Source organism: Arvicola amphibius, chromosome 9 (genome assembly GCF_903992535.2).
Source record: "Arvicola amphibius chromosome 9, mArvAmp1.2, whole genome shotgun sequence".
Taxonomy (NCBI): Eukaryota; Metazoa; Chordata; class Mammalia; order Rodentia; family Cricetidae; genus Arvicola; species Arvicola amphibius.
In genome coordinates this window covers 36,159,167-36,181,886 of record NC_052055.2, presented here as the reverse complement: position 1 = coordinate 36,181,886, position 22,720 = coordinate 36,159,167, and the positions used below count along the sequence as shown (strand labels likewise).

Here is a 22,720-nt window from a genome sequence, read left to right as displayed (position 1 = left end):
GCGCCTTTGCCCGCCGTCCAGGGCGGCCCCGAGCCAGGCCCCCGGGGGGGGGGGGGCGGGAGCTCCCGGCACCTGGCCGCCGGGGTGAGGGCCGGAGAGGCGGCCCCTACTTATTTCTCCGCCGCGGGCTTGCGGGCGGAGGCGGAGAGCGCGGCGCGCGGGGAGGCCGCGTCGGTGGGCTCCGCGTCAGCGCGGGCGGCCCTACTCGGCCCGGCCCCTCTGGCCCTCCGGGCCGGCGAGCTCCACGCTCCGCGTTGTCGCCGCGCCTCCGCCGTCCGCTGCGCTATGTGAGGCGGCGGCGGCGGCGGCGCCAGTCTGGCTCTCGGCTCGGCTGAGCTCAGTGCGGCCATTAGGGGCCGGTGCGGCAGCGGCAGCGGCGGCGCGGAGCGCAGCGGCAGCAGGAGGAGGAGGAGAAGGAGGAGGGGGGCGCAGGCCCGGGAGGGGGCACCGGGAGGAGGTGAGTGTCTTTGGTCGCCTCCTCCTCTCCCCCTTTTTCGCCCCCGCCTCCTTGTGGCGATGAGAAGGAGGAGGACAGCGCCGAGGAGGAAGAGGCTGATGGCGGCGGCGGAGCTCCGAGAGACCTCGGCTGGGTACGGGCCCGCCGTGGCGGGCTGGGGACTGCGTTTGTAGAGCTGTGAGTTCCCGAGAATTCGCTGCAGCGGACGTGCCCGTCGGATCAGTGTTGCTGTGCCCTCCTCAGGCCCGGCCCCTCGCACTTGCCCCTACCATTTCTGTGGAGTCCGCATCCCTCTCCGGCCGCCGCAACCGGGCGAAGAGAAAAAGGAACTTCCCCCACCCCCCTTGGGTGGCGGCGGAGCTCTCGAGCCCACCCTTCGGAGCGGGGCGGGGACCCCGGGCCGAAGAAGAGATTTCCTCAGGATTTTCGTTTTTCCTCGGCTGTATCTCCGAAAGAATTAAAAATGGCCGAGAATGTGGTGGAACCGGGGCCGCCTTCAGCCAAGCGGCCTAAACTCTCGTCTCCGGCCCTCTCGGCCTCGGCCAGCGACGGCACAGGTTAGTCTCGGGACTCCCGGCCTTCCACCTTTCCCTTCGTTTTTTTTCTGGTCGTTGCACCCTTATTTCTCGGTGTTTCTGTGTATGTCTTCCCCGTGCCTCGGCCAGTGTTTAATTTTGAAGGTGTTTGAATGGGCTGGTTGAGGACGTCCAGCAGCCCAACCATTTTCTTTGCCTTCTGATACAGTCATTGCAACACTGTCATTCCACATCGTTGTGTGTTCTGGAATTAAGTGCTCGGAGTTGGTGGTGCATGGACCTTTATTGTTGGCTACATGCAAATTAATTTGGGGAATGCCGGTACACTTGTGTGTAAGCACTTTCCTGCACTTTTAGGTTTTTTTTTTTTTTTTTTTTTTTTTTTTGATGCTACTGGTGAGTGAGGTATTTTAAATCCTTCTCTCCTATTGCACTTTATTTTCCTTTGCTTTCCCACTTTCAAGAATTTTTGGTCTGAGCAGACTTTCTGTTGAGGAATGGGGTTGGAAGGAAAATCTTACGAGTGTGTGTGATCCAGGATTTGAAGGGTAACATGAAGTATAACAAAATACTATTCTTTGGTCCCCTTTCCCCATTCTTGCTTAAAGAATCAGGATGGAATACAGTTCATTTTACATCTGTTTGGTGTGAAACCAAAATGTCTCAGACTCAGTCATCAGGTGAGGAGACCTGAGGCATTTTCTTTGCACCTTACTGTTACTTATTTAGGAGGAAAGAGAAAAAGATAAAGCTTTTTTGAAATTAGGTAATTAGAAATGGAGATTAGAAATTGAAAGAACCCCAGTCATGGACTTCCAACTAAAGTGATTGTATAAGTTTGAAAATATATAGTAAATTTTGTGTATGTTTTATTTTTTGGAATTTTGCTGTTTCAGTTAACAAGATCAAGGAGTTTCTTTTCTCCACTCTGCCCCTTTGTTAGGAGAAATGCAGGGAGACTCTGATCCTGTTCTTTTTTCTGCTTACTTAGTTTAGTGTTATCATTATTAGTTTAGTAGTGTTATTATGATAGTCACCAGCCAGGTTCTCTTTTGCTGTCTGAGTTGTTTGAGAGGCCAGGATAATGAAAAAGAATAATGGCTGGTCACCTGACAGTCCACAAGATGTTCCCCCTTACTACAAACATCTCTTTAACTCAGGACAGGCTCAACGTCATCCTTCCATCTGCCAGTGAGAGTGCATAATGGGGTTAAATGTACCCTGTAAGTTTGTAAAGAACTGTTGACCATGTTTCTGAGTAAGACTCTATTAAAGTATGAAAATAAGATAGAACAGGTGCTTTCCTTTGCTTCTAGAGGCTGTATTCTTTGCATGAGTCTGTTAAGCTGCAACGATTGTGAAGGGCAAATCTTGCAGTGTTCTTAAAGGCTCTAACTTTAGTTGAACATGAGTATTCAGCGGTGAAGTTTGTGTAGTCTCAGAGAAGTTTAAAAATATTATGTCATCAGAATTTTCCGTATTTGTAGGTATAGAGAATGTCTACAGACATTCTCCTATGCTCTTTTGTCATCGTCCCCTACCATGCAATAATGTAGTTCTGTAATTTGTTCACAAGTTACCATATTTGACCTAGCCAGTAACTTAAAAACTGTATGGAAAACTTTTCAAATGAATTACTTTGAAAAGTCCTAGTTTAAGTGGCTTAGTCTTGAAGTTTTATTCAAACATTTCTGTTCATGTGGACTACTGTATTCTCTAAGTGTATGTCTAATCTATGTAATTAGCTAACTTGTATAGCTTTGACTAACTTTCGTGGTTAAAAAGAGAAACTTGCTTTGCATATCCTTGGATACAGTTACTGGAATCTTTTCTTTTTTTCATAATTTCTTGTTTTGTTTTGTTTCTCTGTGTAGACCTGGCTGTCCTGGAACTTTCTCTGCCTCCCAAGATCTGGGATTAAAGGTGTGTGCCACCACTGCCTGTCGCCAATTACTAGTCTCAAATATGAAAAAAATTGAACACTGAAATTGATTTATTCTTGGTACTAAAATTTTATGTAAATAGTAACTTTTTTCTTAAAGTTGTAGCGAGTTAATATTTTGCTCTTTTCGAATATATATATCTCTGACTATACTTCAGCTCTCAATGTAGACCATACTGGCCTCAAACTTCTTGCCTCTGCCTCTTGAGTGCTGGGATTAAAGACCTGTGCCACAGTGCCAGGCTTGTTTTGCCATAGCTGTCAGGTCCCCTGGAACTGGACTTATGGATGGTTGTGAGCTGCCATTGGATACTGCAAATTGAACCTGGGTCCTCTGGAAGAGCAGCCAGAGCTCTTAACCTTTTTTAATGGGATACAGGGTATCACTATCAAGCCCTGGCTTTTCTGGAATTTAGAGAGCTGCCTGCCTCTGCCTCCTCATTGGTGGGATTAAGGGTTTACACCACCAAACACAGATGATATAAACTGAAGTATTACAGAATAAATAAGTATTTAAACCCAATTTTTTTTTTTTTTTTGGTTTTGTTTTCAAGACAGATTTCTCTGTGTAACAGCACAAGCTAGGTTGACCTCAAACTCACCAAGATTCATCTTCTGCCTTCTGAGTGCTGGGATTGCTGGGAATTTTTAAGTTTAGGTACTAATGCAGAATTAAGAGGACCCCTAGGTACATTGTGAAATTGGCAGGTTGCTTCATTCCAGTGACTTGGTATAGTTTCATGTTTTGTCATGAAATGGGAAGAAATAAAAACCTTTTTATAATTTTGTTTTCATACTTTTATGTTTGTATTTTAGTATTTGCATTTGATCCATTAAAAATTGTATTCAGGCCGGGCGGTGGTGGCGCACGCCTTTAATCCCAGCACTCGGGAGGCAGAGGCAAACGGATCTCTGAGTTCGAGGCCAGCCTAGTCTACAAGAGCTAGTTCCAGGACAGGCTCCAAAGCCACAGAGAAACTCTGTCTCGAAAACCCCCCCCCAAAAAAAAAATTGTATTCAGGCCAGTCTTTTAATCCCTGCATTGGGAGGCAGAAGCAGTCAGATTTCAGTTTGAGGCCACCCTGGTCTACAAAGTGAGTTCCAGGACAGCCAGAGCTTTTACACAGAGAAACCATGTTTTGACCCCCCCCCCCCCCCCAGAAAAATTGAGTTTGGTATAAGTTGTGCAAAACTTTGAAATATGTTTATTATTATTATTATTATTATTATTATTTTGAGATCTCACTGTGTAGCTGTGGCCGTCCTATGTAGAACAGGCTGGCTTCAAAGAGATCTTTTCTGCGCTTTGTGCCGTTTAAAACATAATTTTGTTCTATCCTTTCTCCTATTTGTAAACATTTTTTTTTGTAAAATTGGCCACAAAAGTTAATAGGTAAATTTTTGAGTAATTGAAGAACTGATTTCTGCTGATTTTTCGAGCAATGATGATGGTAATTTCCACCCCCTATCCCCCTTCATTTTTGAGACAGGGTTTCTCTGTGTAACTCTGGCTATCCTAGAACTTGCTCTGTAGACCAGGCTGGCCAGGTTGGCTTTTTACTTAGATTCACCTGATGAGGGTTGACTTTTTTTTCTCCTCCCTTTCCTTTATTGCTCATTGAACATTTTGTCACTGCTTGGAAATCACTTAAGAGAACTTAAGGAGGCAGTGGTGCACTCCTTTAATCCCTGCTGTGAGCTCAAGACCAGCCTAGTCTACAGAGCAAGTTCCAGGACAGCCTGGACTGATTTACAGAGAAACCTGTTCTTGGAAAAAACAAAACAAAACAAAACAAAACAAAAACCCAAAGGTGAGCACTTGAGTTAAGAACACACTCTGTAAAGATGGGTGACAGTTTTAGGACCTGTCACAATTAAGTAGGGTAAAGATTCCTCCTGTAGCCCTACTGTGTGAGTAACTGGATTGACTTCGGTTTATGCCCCAACCCAGTCGCTTCTCCCCCAATTTCAAAGGCACCAAGGAGATAGTATATAAAGTATACTTATGTTGACCACTAGTTTAATGTAGAGAACTGGTAAGGATGATTATTTTGCTACAATTTTCCTGCCTCTGTCTCCCCAGTGTTGGGATGACAGAAAGAAGCAAGTCACAATTTTTTTTTAAATATCTTTTATTTTTCTAGGGTAGCATTGTATAAGTTACTTACCATCCTATTTAGAATACTTCTATGAAATAAAAATTTTTTCCTAGCTCAGACTTTGGTATTATGTTTTAATTTTGTTTTTTAGTTAGGAAATGTGTGTATTAGAGTTGTTTTGGAATCAGGTTAAACAGCTCCTTGGTTTAATGAGGTATTGCTGATTGTGGTGCAGTATAGTAGAATACTGTGTCCTGTACCTTAAATTTCTCAAGCCCATGTAAATTCACTGATAAGACCTCAAGAAGGTTGTTTGGTTGACAGTAAGATAGTAAATGACATTTTTTTTAAAGTTGTAAGTCCTGTGTGTTATAATATGGGTGCCTTTTCCCAGTAGGAGCTTGTGTTTTATTGCTTAAGTAGAGATTGTATTAGCACATCCAGTGAATTGATTCTAGGTAGGGGGAAGAGGATTTCTGCCTTTGATGCTTTTGGACATTTTATTTTATACCTTCTTTAGTCTATTCATTGAAAAAAGTAATTTGAAACACTTGAAAATCAATGCAGCATGGCAGTTGTGGCACACTTCTTTAATCTCAGCACTTAGAAGGAAGAGCATCTCATTCTAGGTCAGCTGGTCGACAGAGTGACTTCCAGGACTGCAAGGGCTACAATAGTGAAACCCTGTCTCGAAACTCCCCCTCCCCAAAAAAAGAAATAAAGAAAAAATCAATGCATAATGATATTTGTAGACATTAAGTGGTTAAAGAAAGGGAAGAAGTATAGGAAGAATGTTGCCTGATACAAGTGGGAGTATAAGTTTCCAAGTGGCGCACGCCTTTAATCCCAGCACTTGAGGGGCAGATGCAGGTGGGTCTTGAGGCCAGTCTGGTCTACAAGAGCTAGTTCTAAGACAGGTTCTAAAGCTACAGAGAAACCCTGTCTCGAAAAACAAACACTAAAAACCCCAAACAATTAAGTCATTCTGGAGCCGGGTGGTGGTGGCCCACACCTTTAATCCCAGCACTTGGGAGGCAGGCGGATCTCTGTGAGTTCTAGGCCAGTCTGGTCTACAAGAGCTAGTTTGAGGACAGCTAGGGCTGTACACAGAGAAACCCTGTTTCGAAAAACAAAACAAAACAAAAAAAAGTCATTTTGCCAGTTTATAATACCCAACAATTAATTTATGGGAAACAAAATAATTATTTTGTGGTTTTCAGATTCTTTCCTCTTTTGAGATGGGGGTCTTGCTGTGTTGCCTAGGTGGTCTGGAAACTCTAGTATTCACCTGACTTTGGAGTTCATCCTCCTTAGTAGCTAGGACTGCAGACATGCTGCATTATACCTAACTTGAAGTTATTTTGACTGTGATAAACATTAGTGAAATTAATAAGTGAAATAACTTATACTAAAGATTAAGACAAATTAAAACATTAAATTTTGTGCTCGCCTTGGCAGCACATATACTAAAATTGGTACAATACAGAAAAGACCAGCATGGCCCCTCCACAAAGGATGGCATGAAAATTTGTGAAGTCTTACATATTTTAGAAAATAAATAAATTTTGAGTTGGGTGTGTTCATTTGTCCACATCCATAATTCCAGGGCTGAGGAGGTGATGGCAGGGACGATTGAGAATTTGAGACCAGCCTGGTCTATGATGTAGGAAGGCCCTGTTTTAAAACAAAATTGAAGAAATAAAACCAAAAAAATCAAAACAATAATATTGATTTTTGCAAATCAATATTGTAAATCAATATGATGTTTTCATATTATGCTTAGTAGTTCCCTTTTGAAATTTTGATACAGATTTACTCCTGCTCATTTCTTGAAGAGTTTAAAATGGGGCTTTCAAGATGGCTGAGTGGGTAAAAGTACTTGCTTTTGCAATCCTGTAGACCAGCGTTAAATCAGAATCCATGTAATGGTTAAAAAGGAGAACCATCTCTATAAAGTTGTTCTCTGACCAGCACATGCATGATATAATAAGTACGAACATAAACACACAATGAGAGCTAAGAGAATAAATATTAATTGATTATTTAAGCCTCTTAGCAATTTGGATTTTTTTTTTTTAGTTTTAGATTTATTTTGTCTGAATATTTAGCTTGAATGTATGTATGTATGTATGTATGTATGTGCCTGGTGCCTTCAGAGATCAGAAGAGGGTGTGAATCCCTTGAGATTGGAGCTGTCATGTGGGTACTGGGAACTGAACCCAGGTTTTCTGTAAGAGCAGTAAGTACTCTTAGCCATTACTCTTAACCATTGAGTCATTTCTCCAGCCCTACAGATAAAATTTGTGTTTAAATGTAGATTCTTTTTAAAATAAATACCTCAAAAAATAGTTTGCAGTTTTGTTGAGAGAAAAATCTGAGATTAACATGGTCTACATAACTAGTTCTAGGCTACCCAAGGCTGCTTTTGTGGTGAGAGCCTGTCTCAAAAAAGAAAAAAAACCACCACCAACAAAAACATAATCAACAAAAAATTGGAGCACTGGCAGATAGAGAAAGGTGACTCTCTGAATTTGAGGCCAGCCTGCTGTATAGAGCTAGTTCCAGGACAGCCAGAGCTACATAGTGAGACCTGTCTCTGAGGGGGAAAAGGGGAATTGGTTAAATGGAGTTAGACTAGAAGTTGAGAATCCCATGGCTTTGTTAAATAACCTTGGGCCAATGACCTGACTTATGGATCATCTTTTTTTACCCATAGCCCCCACTATTATAGTTTGTAGTGAGGAATAAGTGAGAATTCACTGTGAAATGGTTTAGGAAAGCTATATGTGTGGGGTGTTTACCTATAATCCCAGAACTCTAGGAGGATGAGACTAATTATTTCCTGTTAAGAGTTTAGCCTAGGCTACAAAGTAACATAGTTTCTGGCTATCTAGGGCTATGTAAAATGACTCTGGGACAAAATAAAACTAAACAAGACAGCACTTGATTTTGCACAAATGTGCACATTATGTTAACTAGTTGTGTCAACTCCTATAGGAAATTAGTGGTAGGTCATTTCCCCCTCAGCACATACAGGTTTTCTCTATCCAGTCTCTACCTCCCAAGTGTTGGGATCAAAGGCAGGTGCCACTACCTCACAGCTAGTGGTAGGTTTTTATTTTAATGGACATCCAGATAAAATGGGTAAAGACAAGGACTTACTTGATCACTATCTCTCTAAACCCTGTCCCAAAAAGCAACCCCCCTTCCTTTCTTTTCCCTCCCTCCCTCCCTTCCTTTCTTTCTCTTTGGGTTTTTCGAGACAGGGTTTCAGTTCTGGCTGTCCTGGAACTTATTCTTCCATCTCACAGATCTCTCTGCCTCCTGAGTCCTGGGATTAAAGGTGTGGACCACTGCTGCCCTGCTGAATTGGTATTAACAGTATGAGAAACTGGAAGGCAAATTGTTTTTATTGGCACTGTTCAAAATAAGAATGATTTTTTTTTTTTTGCAGAAATTGTGTGATTGAGCAGTATTTTTTTTCCCAGTTTTCATTTGCTTGTCTAGATGGGTTTATTTTTTTATTTATGTGTGTTTTGTCTGCATGCATTTATACACATTATGTGTGTATCTGTCTGGTACCATGAAGAGCAGAAGAAGGCATTAGATCCTTTGGAACTGAAGTTACAGACAGTTGTGAGGTACCATGTGGGTGCTCTTCACTTTTGAGCTGTCTCTCTCTTCAGGCACTGTTTTTGTTCTTTGACAAAGTCTCATTCTGTACTACAAGGTGGCATGTAACTTACTGTAATAGTCCAGTAGGCCAGGTTCCCTTCAAATCTTTTCCAAATCTCCTACCTGCTTGGTGTTCTGAGGGTATACAAACATACATACATGAATAAGAGTCTTACACTATAACTCAGTTGGCTTCAAGCTGTGACAGCCCTACCTGAACTTTCTGTGTACTGAGATTACAGATCTGAGCCATTAACACCTAGTTTAAGGATTAAGAACTATGTTTATATCTAAATCCAGAAACCTTGGTCACAGTGCAAAATTATCATTGTGTATGTGTTTGCATGTTCCTATATATGTGGGTTTGGGGTGTCTGTTGTAGTCACTCCCCACCTTATATTTTGAGACAGGATCTCACTGAATCTGAAGCTCATTGTTTAAGTTAGACATCTGAGCAACAGGCTCAGAGATTCTCCTCTTTCTACTCCCCTCTGAATTGGGGGATTACAGTGTCACTGCTTGGCTTTTACAGGGCTCCTGAGGGCCCAAACTATGCTTGAGTGGCAAGCACTTGACTGACTGAGCCATCTCCTTCCTTACCTGGGTTGATAGTGAGCTCTGGTATTTCTTCTCTTCTGCTTTAGCCACCCACCATTCGGGACTAACATTGCCTATAGAAGTTTAATTTGTACAGTTTATTTTAATTAAATAGTCATTTAAATGGGTGCAAGATATTAAAATGAAAAAACTCGTGAAGAAGACAGTAAGAGAAGTGAGATTTAAAGGATTCTAGCTCTAGTAAAGGTGGTCTTTATCACAGAAGATGGGAAAAAGTGGGAAGGATTTTGGAAGTTCAGTGGCTGAGGCATAACTTGATTTTGTTTCCAGTATAAGTAGCCAGAGGGAGAAATCTAAGATTATTCCCAAATTTCAAGTTAGGAAAGACAGGTAATTTACTAAGACCATATAGGAAGAGATGTGTGTATGTGTATGTGAATGAATAAATGAATATGCTGCGGAAGCTAAAATTTAACAGCATATAGCAGAACCGATAGCCACAGTGATAACTGATAGCCACAGTGATAACCGTACCATCAGCAGCAGCCTTTCCTCAGTGTGATGGGGAGGTGTTAGGTCCTTTTGTCCTCAGTGTCACTTCACCCATTGTTGTTAGATCCTGCAGCAGGGCTGGGACTCACATAAAGTCTCCCGATTCTGCCCTGTCCATATGAGGTGATGGAGCCTTAACCATTTTCAGAGGTTTAGTTCATTATCATCATGGGTCATTGTGGTGTGGAGACATAGTGCTGAAGAAGTAGCTGAGAGCCCTACATCTTGCAGACAACAGGAATTTTTTGTTCTTGTTTTTTTTTTTTGTTTTTTTTTTTGTTTTTTTTTAAGGGGGGTTTCTCTAGCTTTAGAGCCTGTCCTAGAACTAGCTCTTGTAGACCAGGCTGGCCTCGAACTCACAGATCCACCTGCCTCTGCTCACATTAAAGGTGTGAGCCATCACCACCACCTGACCTTCATTCTTTGTAGCTAGTAGATGCTGAGTATCAAGGATTAGGCTTTTGGGATATAATGGTGAACCAAGGTGGTTTTTACTTTTGAGTGTAGAATCTGGTGAAGTAGTCTACACAGTTTCCTTACAAGCAGTGCTCTGGTAATGATTAAAGGTAAGCAGATAGGAATATTTCAGACATGGGTCTTGGACGTTGCTGGAAAAATTCATATAGCTTGATGTGATTTGAACAAAAGTTGCTAGGACTGTATAAGTACTTAGGTTTCTTACACATGAGGAAGGGTATTTCACGTAAAGTAAATACAAATGATGTGGCTGGAATATATGCTGTGTGCTTGGTGTTTTTATGGAAACAGATGGAAGAGGATATTGAGAAGATGTTAAGACAAGTATGCTAAGGAATTTGGCATTTGGTTATCACAGCAGAAACTGTTGGAATAGAAGTGTGGTTGGTGAAAGAGTCTTCTGTTGGTGGTGTACACAGAATCAGTTGCATGGAGAGACTACTAATAGCTGTCTGGAACCCGTCTGTAGACCAGGCTGGCCTAGAATTCAGAGATCTGTCTGCCTCTTCCTGAGTGCTGGGGTTAAATGCATGTGTCACCACTGCCTGGCAGGAGGCTTTAAAAAGTAGTATTTTTTTTTTTTTATCTTTATTGAGTATGCATTTGGTGTGTTGTTAGAGGAGAGCTTTATGGAGTTGTTTCCGTTACCTTAAATAAATTCTAGTATTTGAATTCAGTTGATCAGACTGTGGGGCAAGTGAGCCCCTCTGAGATTTTAAAAATAAATATACTTTATCTGTACTCCTCTGTAGTATTCCTTTTGAAAAAACTCTGACGTTTATTGAAAATCAAGAAGTGTGCAGCAATAAATTACACACAGTTTAGGTTTAATGTAAATATACCATTCATTTGATTAAAAAACGAAACCATTTTTGTCTATGTGTATGTGAGTATATTTATGGGTATATGCGTATGCCTGCTTGTAGAACAAGCAGAATGTGTAAAATCCCCTGGAGCTGGAGTTAGGTAGTTGTGAACTGACCACTGTAGTGGTGGGAACTACTAAACTCAGGTCCTATGCAAGAACAAGTGCTCTTAACCACTGAGCCCCGTGTCTAGCTCATTCAGCTGATTTATTTTTCGTTTGTATGAGTGCTTGCTTGCATGTACACCTATGTGCCTGGTACTGTCGTATGGGTTCTTTGAACTGAACTTGGGTACTCTGCAAGAACAAGTGCTTTTATCTTCTGAGTTGTCATTCTGGCCCCCTGAGCTTTTATATTTCATTGTTTATTTGAGGCAATGTTGCACTATATAGCCCTTGCTGGTTTGGAACTCCTTTTGTAAAACAGGGCTAGTCTCAGATTGTTATAGATCCTCCTATTTCTGCCTTCCAAGTGCTGGAATGCATCACCACACCTGGCTCTCACTGTCTTAAAAAAATTTTCCCCCTCAATTTCATCTATTTTTCTTTTGTGTTTATGGGTGTTTTATCTTTGTATATGTCTGTATACTATGACTGCAATGCCTGTGGATGCCAGAAAAGGATATTAGATCCTCTGGAACTTTAGTTACATATGATTGTGAGCCACCATGTAGGTGCTGGATATTGAATCAGTTTTTCTGGAAAATCAACTATTGCTTTTAACTCCAGAGTCATCTCTTCAGCCCCCTAAATTTATTCATATGTTTTGTATTTTGATACAGGGTCTCTCTGTTCTAGTTGTCCTAGAAGTTACTATATAGAACAGGCTGGCCTTGAACTCACAGAGATCCACCTGCCTATGCCTTCTGAGAGCTAGGATTAAAGGCTTCTGCTAAACACATACACATGAGTGGGAGACCTGAACTGGAATTGTGCAAGAGCAATATGTACTCTCATTTACTGAGCCATCTCTCTTAACACTCTACCTCAAACCCAGTTTCGTTTGGTACCGGGAAAGAAACCTATTTTTAGCCCTCCAACCCTTGTGTTTTTCTCTTCCTTCCTTCCTTCCTTCCTTCCTTCCTTCCTTCCCTCCCTCCCTCCCTCCCTCCCTCCCTCCCTCCCTTCTCTCTCTTTCCTCTCTCTCTCCCTCTCCCCTCTGAGACAGGGATTCTCTTGTTGCTTTTGGAACCTGTCCTGGAACTAGCTCTTGTAGACCAGGTTGGCCTCGAACTCACAGAGATCCGCTTGCCTCTGCCTCCTGAGTGCTGGGACCGCCCACCCCCCCCTTTTTTTTTAAAGGGTTTCTTCGTGTAGCCTTGGCTGTCCTGGAACTCAATCTGTAGACCAGGTTGGTCTTGAACTCACAGAGACCCACCTACCTCTGCCTCCCAAGTGATGGGATTAAAGGCCTGGCTCCCTATAATTTTTTAAAAATATTTATTTATTTGTTATATATACAGTATTCTGTGTTCATGTATGCCTGCAGGCCGGAAGAGGGCACCAGACCTCACTACAGATGGTTGTGAGCCACCATGTGGTTGCTGGGACTTGAACTCTGGAAGAGCAGGCAATGCTCTTAACCGCTGAGCCATCTGTCCAGCCCTCCCTATAATTTTTTTAACACTTCTCCCCCCATATTTATTTGTACAGCTTGAGAGTCCGGTGTAATCTCTTCCACCATGTGTGTATGGGGGATCAAGCTCAGTTTTAGGTTTGGCAGGAGGTGCCTGTACTAGCTGAGCCATCTTTGTTAGACAACCCCGGCTATTTTTATATGTGTGGTGTGTATATTAGCATCCACATGGATATACGTGTAAGTAGGTGTGTGTATGTGGAGGCCTGGGGTAAATTTGGGTTGTCTTCCTTGATCTCACTCTTTTTAATATTGAGGCAGGGTATTTAAATGAACCTAAATTGGAACTAGAGTTGATCTGTTTGTTTCTGCCTCTCTCCCACTGGGATTACAGGTTCTGGGGATCCAAACTTCAGACTTCAAGCTTAATCAGCAAGCATTTTATACCCACTGATCCATTTCTCTAGAGCCTGGACTAATTTTTTATTGTGTAGGTTCAAGTATCTTTAATTATTAAATACCCATTAGTGTATTTTGTTTTAAAAGATTTTAATTTTTTTATTATGTGTTTGTGTGAATGATATGGATATCCTTGTGAGAGTGTAGATAATTCAGGAAGCTATTTGTAAGCTGCCCAGTGTGGGTACTGGTTTCTGAGTTCTGGTTCTTAATTGTTGAGTCATTTCTCTAGCCCACACTAATTTTAATTTTAATGTGTTTTAATTTTAGATAGGATTTCATGTAGAACAGGCTGGCATCGAACCTCTGACTTTCCTGTCTAATCTTCCAATAATCTGATGTGCAACAGATTACAAGTGTGCATCACCATGCCCAGTTTCCATTAGTGCTTTTTCCACGTGAAAACTATTTGGCAAACTATTTAAAGAAATGCAAACTTCAAGGAACAATCTGGTCTTCCTAGGTTGTAGCTGATGATGCCTAGAAACTTTGGTTTTTTTTGAGACAGTGTTTCCTGTAGACCTTGAACCCCTGTTCTGGCATTCACTTCCCAAGTGCTGGAATTTTGGGAGTGTGCTGTAACACTGGGCTAAAATCATACTTGTGTGTGTGTGTGTGTGTGTGTGTGTGTGTGTGTGTGTGTGTTTGAAGCTTTGAAAACTTCAAACTGATGGTTGAAGTTTTGAAATCAAATTCAGAGAGAAGTAACTGTTGGGTATTTTAAAACCATAAGACATTCTTCCTTTGCCATACAACAAAGAATTTGTTGGTGTAAAATGGTGAAATGCCAATATTGAAGAGCTCAAATTTATAGTCTACCTTCTCGGGTAAGCTAGAGATTGACTGTATGTTAAGGGTACCCAGTGGCAATGTTCTGTACCCCTTCCTGCCTAAATTTTGGTTAAGGCAAACTGTTGTGTAGGAACAGGTCATATGTGAGCAAATCCACTCTCCTAGTGAACCATATACTTGTGATATGAGAAGTGATAAGCAGTAGTAGATTGGCAGTGGCTCACAATTTATTCTATTTGCTTGCACATCGACTTGTATTGGTTGTCTATGTATTGAAGTATTTAGTTTGCATTTTAACTTTTCCTCTAAGGAACACTGGAATTGCCCAGTTTAATTGCAAAAGTTTCAGGTTTTGAGACAAGGTTTCACTCTGTAGCCTAGGCTGGTCTGAAATTCACTATGTAGCCAAGCAAGCCTGGCATTTGTCTATCTTAGCCTCCTGAGTGCTAGGAATAAAGGCATGAGCCATGATAATGAATTTAGGTTTTTCTTTTTTTCTTTCTTTTGTTTCTCCACCTCCTCCTCCCCCTCCTCCCTCCCCTCCCCCTCCCCCCCCTCCTCTCCCCCCTCCTCCCCCTCCTGACAGGGTTTCTCTTTGGAACCTGTCCTAGAACTAGCTCTGTAGACCAGGCTGGCTGGCCTTGAGCTCAAAGAGATCCACCTGCATCTGTCTTCTGCCTTCTGTGATTAAAGGTATACACAACCTCCACCCGGCTCTTTTTTTTTTTTTTTAAAAGACTAGAAAGAGTGGTTAAGAGCGCCTCCTTCCGCCCTTCCACAGGACTACATTCAGTTCCCAGCACCCAAGTTAAGGCAGTGCACAGCCACTTGTAATTTTATCTCCAGGAAATCTGATGCTCTCTTCTGGTCTCTGAGGGAACACATAAAAATATGTAAAATTTAGAAAATGAAGTTTTTGGCTGGCGGTGGTAGCGCACGCCTTTAATCCTAGCACTCAGGAGGCTATGGTAGGTGGATCTCTGAGTTTGAGGCCAGCCTGGTCTTCTAGAGCTAGTTCCAGGACAGGCTCCAAAACTATAGAGAAACCTTGTCTCGAAAAACCAAAAAATAAAATAAAATAAAAAATAAAAATAAAAAATAAAGTTTTTACAAAACGTTTTTATTAGTTTGTGTGTTAGTGTGCAGTGTCTGTGTGGGTTTGAAGGTCAGAGGACAGCTTAAAGGACTCAGTTCTGTTTATGTGGGTTCTGGGGCATGAACTTAGATTGCCATTCTTCAATGAGCTGTCCATCTGGTGTAGCACACCTTTTAATGATTATTAATGCTAACTTTTCAAGAACTCATTTAGTAGATATTGTACCAACATTCACCCCATTTTCACTTGGTCTTAATTTTGGCATAGTTCTTAAGTTTTTTTAACCTGTTTGTCTAACCAAAATTAGTTCTTTTAAAGAAAATGCATAATTAGTATATTAAAAAAACCACAATACAAAAATTAAACATGTGAGAGTGTAGATAAGATTAATTTATGCTTAGCAAAATTCATACTGTCTTATGTACTTCTGATTGGGTTGTGTAAAACTTAACCTTTATCTTTTCTATTTGCTTTTAGATTTTGGTTCGCTGTTTGACCTGGAACATGATTTACCAGATGAATTAATCAACTCTACGGAATTGGGACTCACCAATGGTGGCGATATTAGTCAGCTCCAGACAAGTCTTGGCATAGTACAAGATGCAGCCTCTAAACATAAACAGCTGTCAGAATTGCTACGGTCTGGTAGTTCCCCTAACCTCAATATGGGGGTTGGTGGGCCAGGCCAAGTTATGGCCAGCCAGGCCCAACAGAACAGCCCTGGATTAGGTTTGATAAATAGCATGGTCAAAAGTCCGATGGCACAGACAGGCTTGACTTCTCCTAACATGGGGATGGGCAGTAGTGGACCAAATCAGGGTCCTGCACAGTCTACCACAGGTATGATGAACAGTCCGGTGAATCAGCCTGCCATGGGAATGAGCACAGGGATGAATGCTGGCATGAATCCTGGAATGTTGGCTGCAGGAAATGGACAAGGGATAATACCCAATCAAGTCATGAATGGTTCAATTGGAGCAGGACGGGGACGGCCGAATATGCAATACCCCAACCCAGGCATGGGCAATGCTGGCAGTTTATTGACTGAACCACTACAGCAGGGCTCTCCTCAGATGGGAGGACAAGCAGGATTGAGAGGCCCCCAGCCTCTTAAGGTGAGTTCTGTTTTTGTTTATTTAAGAAGTACCTATTTGGCTGTTTCAGTGATGCAGGAAATGCTTGAAGTTATTCATTTATTCTTGTGTTTATGTGCCAAAGATCTAATGTGTTGGTCTTGGTCTTAAGAAGTTCTTTTACTAAATTTATAGAAAATGCTTTGTTTTACATTTGATTCGTATCCTGTACCTTCATGATTATTCCAAAGTAATTACCTATAATTTCTAATCTTTTTGTCCTAAATATTACAGTATTTTCAACTCATTTTAGGATCCAATGTGAAAAGTACAATTTTAAGATAGTAGATATTAACACTGTTTAGGTAGAAAAATTATTCGTTCTACTTTTTAGAAGCCCATGTGTGCCTGTGTATGTCTTCATGTGTTTATTAAGAATAGATCTTGGGCTATTATTGTGTGAACTCTGTTCAGTTCCTAGCACACACAAGTGGCTCATAACTGCCTGTAGCTCCAGTTGTGGGTTTTTTTTTTTTTTTTTTAAAAATCCAACTCTTTTTGGTTATTGCTGGTATAAAAAAAGTGGAATACGAGGTCTTGTTATGCACTCTGGTTGGCTGGAACTCAACTCCTGCCTCTGCCTCTTATGACCCACCATCTATGGTTTAATCAGCTCCCCTGTTCCCCATCTTAAAGTTTTTATTCACTCCAGCCTAACATTTAGGGGGATGCAAAGGGTAAGTGAGGGTAGATATCTTTCACTTTAAACATTATTCATAGTTGATGATATTGAGGATTTAAAAAAAGGGTTGGGTGAGAAAACCTATGAAAGTGTAACTAGCATTCTAGGTAGTTTAGTAACCAGATGTTGGTCTTGTGTGAGTTTTTTGTTGTTTTGAGACAGTGCATCTTTGACTGACCTAGAATTCACTACACAGACCAGACAGGTCTTGAACTGAGATCTCCCTGCCTCTGTAATGCTGTAGTTAAGAGCATAGGTCACTGTACCCAGCTGTTTTGTGCCTTTTTATTGTTGCTTGTGACCCATTGAGTTTAGTTAGAATTGCATGCATGAGCATGGTATTGCTTACTGGAGCATGGGCAGCTGTCCTGTGCTTATAACACTGTAGTAAATGAATTTTCCTTCCCTAGCAACCATTAACTACCATTAATAAATTTCTCCCCATCCATGATAAAATGCTAATGGGCTCTGTCTTGTACAGGTCCTTCCCATCTCTTTTAGAAATCATGTGGGTGTGCATTGTATGCTACAGCAAGTGTATAGAGATCCCAACAACTGTGGAATTTTATTCTCTTTTCACCTTTCATGGATTCTAGTTGAACTCTGGTCCTCAGAAGTGCGTGCATACACTGAACCATTTTTACTGATTCTTATGCAGATTCAAGTAATCACATTTGCTGTGAGTTCTTTATTCTAACAGTCCTATTAAGTCTGTCATTTTGCAGTGGTCCTCCTTCATGTTCCTTGAGTCTGGGGGTGATACTAATTATCCCATTTGTCACTACTGAACACTCAACAGTCACTTATTCTAAGCACCTTAACCTGTTGAGATTAATGTGACTCTGCATTAACCATTGTTCAGTTGCAGAAAGAAACTTCTCTGACCAAAAATCAAGGCTTACAGTAACACTTGTATAGGTATAAACAAAAATACTTAGAAGGAAGCGGGCGGTGGTGGCACACGCCTTTAATCCCAGCACTCGTGAGGCAGAGGCAGGCGGATCTCTGTGAGTTTGAGGCCAGCCTGGTCTACAAGAGCTAGTTCCAGGACAGGCTCTTAAAAAAAGCTGCAGAGAAACCCTGTCTTGAAAAACCAAAAAAAAAAAAACAAAACAAAAAAAACAAAAAAATACTTAGAAGGTTCTTTGATACCATATTCATTTAGTTAGCAAATAGCTATGGGCTGCTATAGGTTTCTACAGTATGAGGCATGAATTTCCTCCTCTGCAGCAGACCTGAAATTCAGCCAGAAATCTGTGGTTTACTTTCCTAAATAGTAAGGATACTGTTTTAGCATTGAGACTGTCTTACCTGGAAGGTTTGTGTTGTAACTTGCAAGGTGCATAGCTTGGTAAAATCGTTGGTGACTTTCCCTACTAGCAGCTCCCTGCATTAACCTTCAGGCACTATGAAAGCTAGTCACCTTGAAGGAAACTTCCAGTTTGATTTCTCCATGTTCTGCAACCAAAATGTGGTTTTCACTAGTAATGCCCTACCATCTAGTTCAGGTGGGCAATCAAAAGCATTGGAAAAGGTTTGTATTGGTGGCTTCTGAAGCATCTTTGACCAGCAGCTCATGGGGAGATAGTTCTTATCTGGCACTGAGACTTTCATTTAGTAACCTATGGCTTTGGGAGCAGCAGTGTTGATTTAGGCAGACTACTTCTGTTTAAAATTTTTTCTTGGCAGAGTAGACACCTTTAATCCCATCACTTGGGAGAGGCAGAGGCATTCGGATTTCTGTGAGTTTTGTGAGTTTCAAGTCAGATGGGAATGTACTGTGAAACCATGACTCCAAAAAATAAAATCAGTTTTTTCCTTCTTCACACTTAACAACTGTATTCTTAATGTTTTTATATGTTTTCATATTTGTGTGTAAGGTTGGGCACAGTTATGTGTGGAGGACAGTGTTCAGGTTTCCCTTACTGTTTTACTTTCTTTGAGAAGAGGGATTTTTTTTTTCCCATTCTGCTTGGATTTCAAGATTTTGTGGATTCTCCTGTTTCTGCCTCCCATTTCCCATAGGTGTACTGGAAATGTAGATGGTTGTATCACTGCATCAGGCTTTTATAGGAGTTCTGTAGAGCTGAACACAGGTTATGAGACTTGCATGTCAATCGTTTTTACTCACTGAACCTTCTTTTTAGTCTTAAGTGATACTATATATACACACACACACATATATTTTGCTTGGCTATTTATTTATTTAGGTTTTTTTGAGACAAGGTTTCTCTATGTAGCTTTGGAGCCTGTCCTGGAACTCCCTCTGTAGACCAGGCTGGCCTTGAACTCACAGAGATCCCCCTGCCTCTGCCTCCCAAGTGCTGGAATCAAAAGTGTGTACCTTACTGCCGAATATTTTTATTATTATTATTTTTTTAAGATTTATTTATTCTGTACACAACATTCTGCCTCCATGTATGCCCACATGCCAGAAGAGGGTGCAAGATCTCTTTACAGATGGTTGTGAGCCACCATGTGGTTGCTGGAATTGAACTCACGACCTCTGAAAGTGCAGCCAGTGCTCTTAACCACTGAGCCATCTCTCCAGTCCCCTATTATTTTTTTTTTTGAGACACGATTTCTCTGTGTGTATATATATATATATATATATATATATATATATATATATATATATATACTTTTTATTGCATTATATGATATATTAGTGAAGACGGGAAGTCAGAGGCATTGGGTTCCCTCTTGCAGCTGGCATTTTAGGCAGTGAGCCTCCTGATAGGAACCAAAATTAGGTCCTCTAAATACTGAGACATTTCCCCAGTCTTTTTACATTTACAGATTATATCCTCCTTGATTCAGGAATTGAATACATGGCAGTGAACAAAACACAAATTACTGCTTTCTCATGGAGCTTGCTTCTCTCTCTCTCTCTCTCGACAAGGTAGTAGCTTTAGCTGTCCTGGAATTCTCCTCTGTAGACCAGGCTGGCCTCAAACTCAAAGATCCACATGCCTCTGCCTCTTTAATGCTATGATTAAAGGCTTGCATAATTGCCTGGCAAGAAATAAATCTTAAGCTGAGCATGGTGTTGCACACTTTTGATCCCAGGGCACAGCCAAATAGATCAATCTCTGAATTAAAATCTAGCCTGGTCTACCATAGAGAGTTCAAGGACAGTCAGAGCTACATAGTGAGATGCTATCTCAAAATATGGGGTTGTAGTGGGATGAATCTTGACAAATTTAGGATGTAGTTCAGAGTTTAGTGTAGGATGTGTGCTTAGTATGAACAAGACCCTAGGATTGATCACAGCACCCCACAAATACTTCTGAGTTTTAGCCATTCAAGTGAGTGTGTGTTTTAGGGATATAATTCAGTTTCCTAAAACAGGAGTGGTAATATAACTTTTGGAGTTTACTCTGTGCATCAATTGGTGATAACTTTTTGTATGTAATGTTAGAAGAGTTTTTGCTGTTTAAGATAGGCTCTCTATAGCAGGTTGACCTCCAGCTCCCTGTTTAATACTGATTTTCCTGTCACCACTTCCTGAATGCTTAGATTACAGGCATGTACCCCACATGTGGTTTATGGGGTCCAGAGAGGTCAAACCCAAGGATATATGTATGGCAATCAAGAACTATATCAGTTGAATATATCTCTAGCACCAAGAGTTCTTGATGTTTAAGATTTTAGGTTAAGAGAGTGTTTTAGAGTAGAGAGATGATGGCTCACCAGTTAAGAACTTGTACTGCTCTTACAGAAGACCTGAACTTGGTTTCCAGCACCTGTGATGGATGAGTGTCAAACTCAAGAGTTTATCAAATTCAGTCCCCTTGTTCCAGCCTCCTGAGATTACAAGCTTGAGCTTGCCTGGTAGAGTGCTTTTGTTGTTGTTTTCGTGTGCATGTGTGCTTAGTGCCATTAGAAACCAGAAGAATATTCCCTGGAACTGGAGTTATATAAAGTTGTGAACTACTATGTAGATTCTTGGGATATGGATCATTTGCGAGAACAAATGCTCTTAACTGCTTAAGCCATCTTTACAGCCCCCTTGTTTTGTTTTGTAATGTATGTGAGTATTCATATTACTACATTCCTAACTTTCTGCAGCAATGTAAGTATTAATAGGTATTTAATATGTGTAAGGCTGTTTTTTAGCAAAGGAATAATGATGCTTCAGAAGCTTTTGTGGGGTGGGGGTTTCTTTTGCTTGTAACTTCCTGGTTCTTGTGTGGCATAACTTTCCCTGGGGAGATGAAGCACACAGGAGGTCTGCTTAACTAGGTAGGTAATCACTGACCAAAGTATAGATATCACCAGAGGCCAATTTGGTGTGAACCAGTGAGCTTTGTTAGGATTGCTTATAGGAATGTGGGTGAAGGGTTGCTTGCAGAAGAAATGACTCAAAGACCACTGCATCATCAAAGCTCACCCCAGGATGGATAACAACAGTTCCAAAGCTGTGAACCTGTAGCGCACTGTACTGCCCGAGGGGAGTTCAACAGGTTGGAGAGTGTTCTTTCCAGTTGGCTCAGTTGGTCTAAACTTCCAGGCAGCTTGGTTGGTTTCTGCAGCTGGTTTGTGTCATCCTAGTCTTCTTTGTAGCTTTTTCTCCTGAGAGTTGTCTTTGTAGCTCAGCTTGTGTTGGGGGGCCAGGAACTCTTACCATTTATTGCTTACTCTGGCAAATAGGAATCTAGTGAATCTGGTCAGTTTCAGGGACTTCTTGAAGCTATTTTTGAGTTTATAGCTTCTTTTTATTTGAGAACCTCCCTGCAGTATAGAATGTTTAAGTCTGGGAGCACATGTGTCCTTTCTCTGCCTTTTCAGGTTAGGTCAGTGTCTGTATAACAGTGAATAATTGGACAAGATGGGATAGCAGTGTAGCAGATACAAATAAAGCCCCATCTTATACTATTTGGTGGGGGAGAAAGAAAACTTCAAGGGCCAGAAGGTATAATGATGGGAGGTAGAATTCTGAAAACAAACAAACAAACCCCCAAAACCCCCACACAAAACAAACAAACAAAAAGCCCCCACCAGATTGTATTGTGATATATATGAATAAGCACATTATAATTACTTAAAAATACTAAGGTAGCTTACAGATTTCTGTGGTTTTTTTGTGGACTTTTATAAACATTTTGTTACTTGTTCTTTTATTGTTCATTTAAAGTTCTGTGGTAAAATAGCTTTCCATGTCTCAATGAATTTGCATTTTAATTAGGGACTCAATTGTGAATGAATCTCATTATGGGCATGGACATCATTAAAATTATTTTAGAATAAATATTAGTACTTTAAAACTTAAAAGCTAAGGACTGAAGGAATGACTCTTCTTCCAGAGGACCCAGACACATTCGAAACACCTATATGGTGGCCAACTGTATCTCTAGTTGCAGGGATCTGATGCCCTCTTCTGGCCTTGAAAGGCACTACATGCAAGTGTGCATAGACGTATATATGGTGGTACATGATGTTTATGATTCAGCCCTTGGGGGGAGGTTGAGGCAGGAGGATTACTCTTCTAAGGCCAGCTTTGTCTACATAGTGAGAATATGTGTCGAAAAGGGTGTAAGTGGTACAACTTAAAGGAAAAGCTAAAAATTGCATCTTTGATTTTTTTTTTTGTTTGTTTGTTTGTTTGTAAGTTAATATCAGATAGTTGCATACTAGTGGCCTGACATGGAACTAGTAATTCTGCTTCTTCCTAAGGACTGGAATTACAGGTCTCACAGAAACAAGCCCGGTATGAAAATGTAGTTTTGGGGGTAGGTCTTTGAGAAAGATTATTTGGTAAAATGCTTGCCACATAAATAGAAGGACTTACTAGTCACCCACACACATGTAAAAAGCTGAC

General features: G+C 41.1%; 1 protein-coding gene and 1 non-coding gene across 2 annotated transcripts in view; both read left to right on the top strand.

Annotated features, from left to right (window-relative positions):
• The first annotated feature begins 312 nt into the window (after positions 1–312).
• Positions 313–22,720, top strand: part of Ep300 (E1A binding protein p300) — a 66,438-nt gene continuing 44,030 nt past the window's right edge. Inside the window, exons 1-2 of the mRNA XM_038342590.2 lie at positions 313–1,014; positions 15,562–16,199. Of these exons, the coding sequence (XP_038198518.1) occupies positions 921–1,014; positions 15,562–16,199 (732 nt within the window). The 5' untranslated portion in view covers positions 313–920. The remainder of the gene's footprint in view (positions 1,015–15,561; positions 16,200–22,720) is intronic.
• Positions 6,477–6,584, top strand: LOC119824160. Its single transcript, XR_005287080.1, has one exon. It is a non-coding gene; the product is annotated as a U6 spliceosomal RNA (small nuclear RNA).